Genomic DNA, 11,565 nt, shown 5'->3' with positions numbered 1-11,565 from the left:
TCTTTGTGGTAATCATTTTAAGTAAGAAAAACCGAAAATAAGATATTCGAAGCGGAGAAAATATACTCGCAGTAAACAGTAACTTCGCGAGAGCAGGATCAACGCAAGAATATTACTAGGAGAGTATTCATGAAAAGAAACTTCTGAATCTGATAATATTTCAATTTCAAAATTTTTGTGAATTCAAGCTATTTGGACTTCGTAGGAAGTTCAAATAGATCTGAAGAATTCAGATTCTGTAAAAATAACGGGAAGGAAATACTTCACCACATATTCAGCTAATCACATCATAGTGTCTCTTTTCATTTAAATAATTTTTCCATTTTGTAAATTGTTTTAGTCATTTTAAATTTGTTCTATATTAAACTTATAATAGATTAATTATCGTTTTCGATATAATGACTAAAATATGAGTAAGAAATAAAAGATTATACCAAAAACGAAATAGAATCCACATTATCATCTTTTTCTCTATTAATCAGAGAAATATGTAAGATTTTACTTATTCTTAAAAGTCCTTTGCAAATTTAAAGTTGATTTTTTATATCAAAAATTTGAACTTCATCCATTTTGATTAATTTTTTTATCTTTATATAGGAATAATGTTTTATATCTTATAATTTATGCTAACTAAACTCTTCTAATGAAAGAAAGATGGTAATTATCGGAGATTAAGTCCTATATACCTTATCAATATAAATCCGTTCCTCTCTTGCCCGGAAATTTACCACCGATGTCGATCAACTGCACCTTGTCGCACCCGATTGCCTTGGAAACAGTAACTAATTGTTTGCACAATGCGATCCCTCTGGCATAAGCTTCGAACTCCTCGCATGGACTATCGACATGGAAGCTAAAGCCGTGCAAATTCAGACCGAGAGCTTTCATGAGCTGTATCAAATGCACGGTTTCCTCGTCCGGCTTCGGTGCTGAATTTTTCTCCTAATATTATAATGCCGGCGTGAATTTCGAGTCGCAGCGTATATGTACGACGCACGGAAATATTCGATAAATTTCTAAATATATGGAATCAGTGTATTATATTTTACTTACTTAGCTTCAAGGAAGATTCCTTGATTTTGAATAGCTCACTTTCATCATCAATCGTTTATTCGATGCCTACTTTCTTAGTATATTCTATGTGAAACAAATATTTGATCGGATACGTGAAAATAATCCAATCACTTTACACTCCGTATTGTATTATTTGTTTTATTTCTTGCTATTAGAGGAAAGATTCGCAATTATTTTTAAATATTTATATCAAATAACTAAAGAAATATTTAAGGATTTATTGCGGATGCACAATCGAAACAGACATTTAAAGCTGCCAGAATTTTAATTACCGTTGAATCTGAATTAGTTTTAATTGCTAAGATAGAAAATAAAGTTAATAGTATTAAGAATTTACATTATTGAAAACGTAAAAATGAAGTATTTAAATACCAAAGTGTGGAATAACTCTGGGTAGTTTGACAAGCCATTCCTCATGTTTTTTTATAACCACCAATGTCCGCAATATAAAAGGCATTTTCTTGGTATTCTGTTTTCTTAATCAGATTTTATAATATTCATATTATCCATTATATCAACAATTTTTATTTTGTCAAAGGAAAATGTGCCATATGAAAACATATATCACAAAACTTTGAATTATATATATGAACTTTCTGAAAATATTTAAGAATTTATTGCTTATTTTTTTATAGAGAATGCAAATTATATTTAAATCATTCATAAATCAGCAAGAAAGAAGTAATAATTTTATAGAATTTTGGACATCTTAAAATGAGACTTTTGAGACTATACTCAAATAAATTTTTCTTCGTAAAATAACCTTGAAAACAATTAAAATATTATACAAAGAAAATATATTAGTACTTAAAAAACATCCTGTATATACATACACATATGCATGACTATCTCATTATTTTCACGGAGACATATATTTTATAGTTCATTTTCTTACGTTGTTTTAATTTAGTAATGTTTCAATTTAGTAAGAAAAGATAGAAAAAAATATAAATTTTTTAATACATTTTATATTATCTAATATAGTTTGTTTGTAAGTGATTAAGTCAACAAAAAAAAGATAATAATATAAAAAAGAGTAAGAATAATAATATAATATAAAAAGATAATAATATAAAAAAATCATTGTTTAGACTGAGAATATCCTAAATGAAAAATCAATTTACGATTGCACTTATTTATTTGATATGACAAATCACCGTGTAATGCGGAAGAAATTTGGAAAACATATCGATTTATAAAAGCCGAAACGTTCGATTTATAAAAATCGTATCGATTTATAAAAACCAAAAATTTAAAATACATATAATATATACATTGCTTGCAAAAAGTTAATATAATATATAGAAATTGAACAGTATGATAGAAAATGCAGAAAAAAATAAGAAAATAGTAGAAAAAAAAAGGAAAGAAAAAAAAGTCACGATTATAATTGCAAGTATTTAAAAAAACAAATAAAGAGTTGAAAAAAATATTCACAGCTTCAGTGGAATCAGTAATGTATAATAATAATAAATGATGATAATTAATGAAAATAAACACGTAAATTATAAGCGGATAAAATATAAAGAAGAGTAGACTTATTGATAATTTCAATTTGCAACGTTCTGACTTGGATGGAATTATCAAAAATAATTGTATATCAAATATATGCAGAAAATTCAAAACCAACTCAACTTCATATTGCGAACAAAATCTTCTTATATATATTGCATTCGCACTTAGGTCTAAGTAGGAATGCAGGCTGTAAGAAGATTTTCTAATTATACGAAGAGTGTACGACTAATGGAATTCTACTAACGTACTTAAAACGGATAAATAAATAAATTTTACAGTCTGTTTTACGATTCTTATATATCTATTTTACGTTTCCTACTCTTTCAAAGCACTTGTTCTATCTGCAATTACAGTAATTAGCATTTTCTTTCATGTCTTGGCTTGTGCATAATTATAATTTGTTTTTGAGATAATACTTCGAAGTAATTTACTCGGATGCACGTCATTTGTCTATATAAATGTTTGTAATTATAAGTCTGTTTTCTGTAGCTGAACTAGTACTACTTTTCAAGCTTAAAGTGAGATAAGTATATGTTTGATATTTGGCGAGAACGAGAAAGAAAATTCTAATGCGGTCTAATGCAGCCATAAAAAAGACCTCATGAATATTACAACATCGCGGTAGAAGATAAACGCAATATCAGATATAATTAAAGTACATATCTTACATTTTGAATGTAACCAATGTAACGAATAACATTAACTCGAGAAATCATTATTGTTGATTAATTTATTTAAATTCATTCACAAGAATCTGATGTAAATTCATGTACAGTAGATCACGCTTTTTCTCTGCTTCATGAATAATAGTATTTTTCACGTATTTTTCACGTGATCAGATTTGCGGTTTGTATAATTAAACTAAAACAACGTGAGATTAAACAACAGAATACTTACTGTTTCAGAGAAGAAATAAGAAATCTTGAATTCCCTCGACGAATTGATATCTAGAAATATCATTTACTTACAATTCTATTAAACTCCTTTTCCTTATTCTCCACATCGAAGTTCCTGTATCTGCCCTCGAAATAATCATTGCTGACGCAAATAATGGCGGAGCTCTTCAAGCCATTTTCTTAAATACAGGGGAAAGGGTTGTGAAGTGGTGTCTTATCTGCAGTGACCCAATTTTTTTTTAATTTCTACTTTGTCCTCGGAAGTAGCAGAGAATCAACAGCGCTATTTTACGTCAGAAGGACAAGCTAATTACGAGTCTAAAGTCTAAAGAGGAATATAACGCGAGATAATAAGAGAAGATCTTTCAAAACGTCAAGCTATTGCGACGTTTTTCGTTTAAGAAAACTTTGTTGCCGGTTATGACACGCGACGAAGAAAAAATTGTTCTGTCCATAAGAGATAAGAAAATTCTCGCTCGTAAGAAACAACTATATAATTAATGTCATTCACGTGCTGTGAAAGATAACAAATTATATGTAACTGATTCTTTGCCGAGCTTCTGGATAATTCGATCTATTCGTGATGCTTGATTATTAAATTAAAAAATTTCTAAATTAAAAATTTCTTACACTTAATAAGCAACGTCATAGTTCTTTACTAATATATCCATACTGGATATTAATAGAAAAAGAATAAAGGGCGGAAAAGCAAGAGAGAACTAAAAATTACGTAAAATAGTATAATCATGCGACTACCTGAAATTTCTTATTTCAAGCGTACTTTTCTCTACCTTTTTGCTCTCGCAACTATGGAAATTAGAATGCCGTTTCTCTATCATCATTATAAAACTTTTCCGTGCTCTTGCAGTTTGTTCAATAATAATCTTGTTCTCTTAAACTTTGTTATCGAGTTTTACAATAAAATACGCTGCGCACACGTATAGTTCTGACAATAGAACATATTTTCACTTCCGCAGGTCATCCCATTATATTCGTATATGACCGTTATTTTCATAAAGGATGAATGACGCGGGAAATTCCTGAACTTATGCCGCATTCACGTATTTACCAGCTAACTGGCCAGCCGACTCGCTTTAAAATGACGCTTAGTCTGAGGCTAATCGTTCTTTGCAGTGGTTTCTAAGGGGAGAAAACGAGGGGCCAAAATAACCATTCTCTGCTGAAATAGTTTCGAGGAAAAACGGAAGAATATGAGTATGTACGAAACCATCGACATGTAATTGGAAAGAAAAGTTGGTTGCAAAATTGGAATTTGAAAAAAGCGTAACTACAAAATCAAAAATAAAAAGCAGATTCTAATTTATAAATTAAAAACTATAATAATTTTAACTAAATACACGGAAAGAACGATTTTGCTTAACTAACAAATCTAAGAATATTTTTGGATCATCAAGATAATTATGTTAGACGCTTAAACTCCTCGCTAGAATGTTAAAATGTTTTTTGCAGCATTAATTGTCATTAACATTTAAGCATTCTACAAAATTATTTTTAGATCTGTATCCGACTAAATTTTAAACACTTCAGTAAACCTGTTTTTTTCGTGTAACTTACACATCAGTATTATAATATTAAATGTAACATTAAAATTTAAACTATACATTACATAAGTACACATTAAATAATAAGAAATACAAACAGAGATTATTTTTCATTGTTTTCATTGAATCATAAATGCAGAGAAATAAAATAAAAAACTGTAATAAACTATATTAAACTATAACTTAACTGTAATAACTAAACTATAACTAAACTATAACTTAACTGTAATAAATGGCCAATATAGTAACAAAAACAAAGACATTTTTTACGAACTAATAAACTCATGTAGTTGATCTGCTTTTTGCGAAATTTCACGTCCTGTTCACATTTCAAAGAAAAAATATCAGATAGAAGATAGCAATTGAAAAATCTACTGCTCGTCAATAGGCGGAAATCCATTCGACAAACAATCTAGTCGCGCGCTGCTTCGAAGTATATATGTTTATCATTGAAATGTATAAAATATATATAACATATAGAATGTATAAAACATATAACTAGGTCGGTCTGTGCGATACAGAAAGTGGATCGCAATCCACATAATGTAGACCGAGAATTAGACCCAAAGAAGAAGTCGACGCACGTTCTGGAAACACCAGGCCAACGGAGTGGCGGATTTCCTGCACTCGGACGTGTACAGGTGATGTCGTTTTGAACTCCCATCTCTTTCTCCTCGGTAAGAATGGCCCATGGAATTTGAATTTTACAATGGCACTCAGTTGACTCGCACACTTTCCGAGCAGCTTAAAAAGCACATGAAAAGAAAAAGATCGGTCTGAATTTTAGCTGTTAATCTTGGATTTTGTCTGAAATAAAATAAATCTTCTTTTTTGAAATAAAATAAATCTTTTTTTTCCTTACGTGAGACTGCAACGATATTTTTCATCTTTGAAAAATTATGAGAAGGTACATATGTACACGAAAAGATTGGATTTGCTGTATTATCTAAAAAAATTTAGCTAAATATCTGAAAAAAATTTTGTTGTACTATTAAAATAATTATCAGGACGCTCACAACCTGATTGTTAGAAAAAATGTTATGCAGAAGCGCTCATTATACTCGAGTGTTCTAATTATTTTGATGACCTAATAAAATTATTTTTAGCAAAGCGGAAATAAAATTTCTATTTCTAGCAAAATTTTTAGATATTTCAAAAAAATCGTTTTTTCCGCGCATTTTTTTTTCCATGTGAATTCGAGTGAAAGAACAATATTCGTTAATACTTGAACAAAATGTTTGTTGATGGACACTCGTTTCGAAAGATTTGTTTGCAGATCAAAATTTTCGTCTCCCTCACGGATTCCTCACGCATTAATCAACGTCACGCACGCGTCTGATAACATTTGTCGTAGACACGACGCTATGAAACCGCTTCTTTGATATCCGTTAGTATGTCACGCGTAATATCCGGACGGACGGCCCGATGATGGATTTGACGCTCTCGCAGATTGCCGCATCGCGCCGAACAATGTTCGTGTATTTTTTATATGACGAAAAACATTGCAATATATATTACATCGTGCCGTACCTCCCCGTCGACCGCTATACCGCTCGCGATATGTAAAATTGCACGCGTTGTTGGCAGCTGTCGCCATCGGCCAGCCATCTCGCTGTCCTGTGTTTTTGACGCGACGATTCGACCGATTCGCCCGGCATGATAGTCACCGATTGATTATTTATCGATCCGCTGTCGTGAGTATCAATTCATACGGAAATACTTGGCACATTTATTCTCTATGTTCGAAAAATCCGAAACGCGCTCTGCGCGCCAGGAATCGCGCACGTTTATCTCTCGATCTGGCTCACCTGGCTCGGCACGAAGATTCCGATACCAAATTTAACAGTTGACCGTTAAAACGCTGTATGTCGCGCTAGCGATCCCCTTAAACACAACGAAAAGCACAGGAAATAGGAACGAGGAATAACAGATTTCAATCTATCAGAAACCGTACTATTCTAGTGTAGGTTTGTGATAAATTAAAATCTCTTATTCCCTGTTTTCCTATTGCCTGTGCTTTTAGTTATGTTCAAGGGGATGCTAGTACGACTGCCGGACTTGATCGATGTATTTGATAACACTGATTGACACAAGTATTTTTCTATCTTTGTTACTTTGTGAATGTCAAAAAAGATCAAATGATTGTGTCGACTTACATTGTCGTTCTGTTTCAGTTGAACACATCTCCTTATCTAACATATTGCAGCATCATCTCTTGCAAGATCCAATACCTACTGCCAGACACAATTACTCTTTTGTTTATCATCTGAATCTTCACTAATTGTAAACATACATATACGCACGTTCAAGTTAATATATTTTTTTCTAGTCTTTCAATCTTAGGTCTACAAACTCAATATTGTTCGTTCAAGTAATCCGCTGGATTATGAACTATAAAACTTATACCAATTAAGTAAACTTTAATCTTCGTTATACTGACAGTTATATTAACTAAAAATAAGTGAATTTTATCATTTTTTATCGATTTTCTTGTAAAATCGACTCCGGACTTTATATTTTCTGTAAAAACATTCTATAATTCATAAATTTTAGTAACTTAGCGCTGTAACTCGTAGTAGTCCGAATCTACAATAGGTGTTTTAAATCTTAAACCATAAGAAACTGACCAATTACAGTCAAATGTGAGGAGAATAATTGATTGTGATACATCCATTTCTTAAGACATAAAGTCTCTTGTAGATCCGGGCCAACTGCCGTCGTGCTAGCATATCCCTTACTTTACGGGAAAACATAAAATAAAGTTCTAAGGAAAAGAAGAAAAGCACAGGTTTCAGAATAGAGAATACAGTTATGGACTGGAAATCGGTAACGACCGAGAGGATTGATACTTTTAAGTTTCACGAACAACACATCGGGGCGCACGTGTGCGTGTGAGCGACTATTGTTGTCGAAGAAAGTTCGACGATAAATCAGAGGAACAGTCGTGTAGCGTCGTTAATAGCGGCGCCAGTGCAGTTTCGCCAGCTGCCGATCACGTTTCGGGAAACGTCGAGAGACGTAATCGCAGTTCCGCGTAAGTTCGCGGTAGTATTTCTGTGCTCCCTGGGTGCGCGGCACCCGCGAAATAATGAAGATCCCTTTTGCGAAAACGCACCACGTCGCCTGCATGAATATCCCACCTCCCGGGTGGGTCCCCGTCATTAAAAAGGCTTATGTACTTCCAGCTTAAGGAACAAGCTAACAAGGGCAGAACTTCGTACTGCACAAACGGAACTTCCGTTGCGAACCTCTCCTGTAATACGTTTTACGTTTCGGGGTATAAAACTCCTGGCTGTTAAGCCGAGTTCAGAACTTGTCGAGATGCTGGCTGGGAGTCGAGAATAGTACACGTGATCGGGGTGTGCGACGGACACCGTTCACGTTTCAGCGACAGCTTGGCAGCCACTGCATGCTTGCGCAACCTTAGTTACCGCTAAATTAACCGCTTCTACCTATCTCTTCACGGTTCGTATCGCGTTTCTCATCTTGTTAACCTTGCGTCGCACTTTCTCCGAAAAAAGGCAATGAATTTAATTCTCTCACGTTCAAAAATTAAATTTATACTGCACCTAGAGCTCGTATATATAACATCTTCGTACTATCTTCACTTTATTATTTCTTTCATGAAGAACTTCGATCCAAATTGGATTCATTAAATCCAATTTAATTTCTTTACAAAATATCTGCAGGATTCTAGAAATTAATAAGAAGGGATAAAACAAACTTGGACTTAACAATTATTTGTCTGTGCTTGAGAAAAACTCCGAAATAAAGAAAAGAAATAAAGATACTCTCTGATCTTTTTAATTTCTTTACAAAACATCTGAAAATATTCTAAAAATTAATAACAGTGTTAAAACAAAATTAGACTTATTAGCAATTTAATTATTATTTTTCTGTTTTCAAGAAACTTCCGAAATAAAAAGAAGTAAAAATACCTGACAGCCAGGTTTAATCCTCCTCCTAATTATTCAAAATCAGCGTAACACACGTCTAGCGGTCGATCGAGGAATCCCTAAACGGCGTGAGCGGCACGATATATTCGCGGGCTAATTCAACGTTGTTCCTGCCGTAAATCGCGTGACTCCCGACGACTTCTTGGATCAGCGTAATAGGTATGTCGCTCACGTACACTCCGAATGCACAACACCGGTCGGGCTGTCGGGAATGTCGAGGGAAAGGAGGGGAGTGGAAGGAGCGACGAGGTGGAGCACAATAATCGACGCCGCTTCGAACACGAAGCCGTCCGGGATAACATCGATCCGAGATTACGCTCGCCGAGAGTGCGAACGTTCCCTCCTTTAATCACGCGACAGCGCAGAGTAGCGACAACCTCTGTAAAATCCTTTTAGTATGACGACGATGGGAAACTATCATCTGATTGTACATACATATATCTCACACACGTGGCATCGCCCGATAAATTAAGAGCGTACCCCCTGTACGTAACGCAACATCTCCCAATTGTTCGCTACCATATTTACAATCAAATATTTGATTGGAGGCACCATCGAACGAACACGCAAACACCGCTGCGCACCGACCGAGAATTAAAATAGAGAAAGCGTGCACACGATACTTGTAACTTCAGACTCAGCTCGGATCAAGTTATATCGGATCGACCGGGGTTGAATTTTCCATTTGTTTTACCACTTTTTCCTCTCTTTTTTTTTATTTAGCGTATCAATTGCGCATTTTTCGAGCTTGTCATATTCAATATCATTCCCCTCGCGTATATCGCTCTCCTTCGTAAAAAAAATATTATTTTTTAGTTTCATTTTTCAGTTTTGTATGATGGTTTTGTATTACTCCATTATCCTAGATGAACTGTCATTATAAAATGTTCGCTAAAATTTCGCTCTGAGAATGAACGATATTCGATTGCCTTGTTGCCTGAGGCGCACATATTAACTTTTACGCAGCGGATGAGTCTATTTTTTTAAATTTTAGAGTTTTCCTTACTTTCTGAATTCTTTGGAGCGAATTCACTCTAAAAGAGTTTAGAGAATAAGAAAAAATTTTTAAATTTTAAAAATAAAACGCAATAAATTATGATAAATCTTACTCTCCAAATTCTTTGAAGTAAATCTCACTTTTTTGGAATGAATTCACTTCGAAATTGTGAGATTTACTCCAAGATAGTGAGATTTCACTCCAAAGAATTTAGAGAATACGTAAATTTATTATAATTCATTGTATTTCTTGCCTCAAAAGGACTGTTTCTAAACTACTATATAGTGATTTTCGCTACATTCTAAATTTATAGCAGTGTAATCTTACGCCAAGAAAGTGAAAATACAGCCACTTTTCATTTCTTGAAAAAAAAAAATGACAATTTTCATTCATTTTAGAGTAAATTTTTATTTTGAAAGAGTAAAATTTCATTTTTTTGGAATGAGATTTCACTTCTTTAAAGTGAAAATTTACTCTAAAAAGAGTGAAAATTGTCACTCTTTTTCAAAAAGCGAAATATTTTCATATTTTTTCAAGGTTATATTTTTATTTTTTTATGAGATTTCACTAAAAAAAATTTAGAATATACAATAATATTTTATACAATAATATTTTAAAATTGCTGCATAGTTAGTGGCGTTCCCCTTCTGTAAAAGTTAATTTGAAAGTAATTTAAATCATCTGAGAAATTATGTAGGCATTGAAAAAAACCTTCACGTCTGCGACGAAAATTCGAATTCGCAGTGCACTTTACAGATAGCGTCCGATTTGATCGATCAAAACCGACGTTCAGTTGATCCTCGACGAGTGTCCTTTGCTTCCGCCAGGCAAAACGCCGGTTTCATTCGCTTACATGCACACACACACACACACACACACACACACACACACACACGCGCGCGCGCGCGCGCGCGCGCACAATGACTACATCCGGAAGGGTAAGAACTTCGATTTCGCGGTGGTGAGCCGCGGCTAAGCATACGAATTCGTGAACGTTGTGCTGGAAAACCTCACAGTAGGAAGTCCATACGAAAACGGCGATAGGGGACGTAGTGCAATGGGACATGAATTCGAAGAATGAGTGAGACTTGTAGGGGAAAAGGCGAGTATACGGAAGAGGATAGAGCAGGAAGATTGGTATCCCACGATAGCTACATTATCCACGTTTGGAAGGTCATGAAAACGGGCGAGATGACCGAAAATGGGACGAAAGCAGGAGGAGAGGAAGAATGTTTGAGGGTTGGTGTACGTTGACCATACTTATGGAACATCCGCACTATCCTACGGAAAATCGGTTCGCGCGCACTGGAGGTGGATGCGGGTCAGCGAAGCGGAAGGCTGATCACGTAGACGAAATTCCATGGCGCTCTCTTACTGCGCGTCGAACTAAATTAAACCAATCTCGCGAATGGGATGAAGAGGCGGGAGAAAGGGATGATAGGAAGGTGAAACCGCGGGTACGGATTTAAATAATTGAAATAAACTGTGACTCGGCACGCCGTTACCTTCCGGAAAATAGGTGCCTCCCCCTTCGTTTCTCCCCGTATTTTCGAATGCGATCGATC

At 34.3% G+C, this 11,565-nt stretch overlaps 1 protein-coding gene and 1 pseudogene across 1 annotated transcript; both read right to left on the bottom strand.

Annotated features, from left to right (window-relative positions):
- Positions 1–690: 690 nt before the first annotated feature.
- LOC105623861 lies at positions 691–1,635 on the bottom strand (annotated as a pseudogene).
- Positions 1,636–5,459: 3,824 nt separating this feature from the next.
- Positions 5,460–7,246, bottom strand: LOC105623853. Its single transcript, XM_012205226.1, has 2 exons — positions 7,204–7,246; positions 5,460–5,791 (listed from the first exon to the last, which is right to left on the bottom strand). Exons 1-2 carry the CDS (start codon positions 7,244–7,246, stop codon positions 5,460–5,462), a joined length of 375 nt encoding a protein of 124 aa, XP_012060616.1.
- Between the last annotated feature and the right edge of the window lie 4,319 nt (positions 7,247–11,565).

Source organism: Atta cephalotes (genome assembly GCF_000143395.1).
Source record: "Atta cephalotes unplaced genomic scaffold scaffold00065, whole genome shotgun sequence".
Taxonomy (NCBI): domain Eukaryota; kingdom Metazoa; phylum Arthropoda; class Insecta; order Hymenoptera; family Formicidae; genus Atta; species Atta cephalotes.
This window is presented reverse-complemented; position numbering and strand designations above follow the sequence as displayed.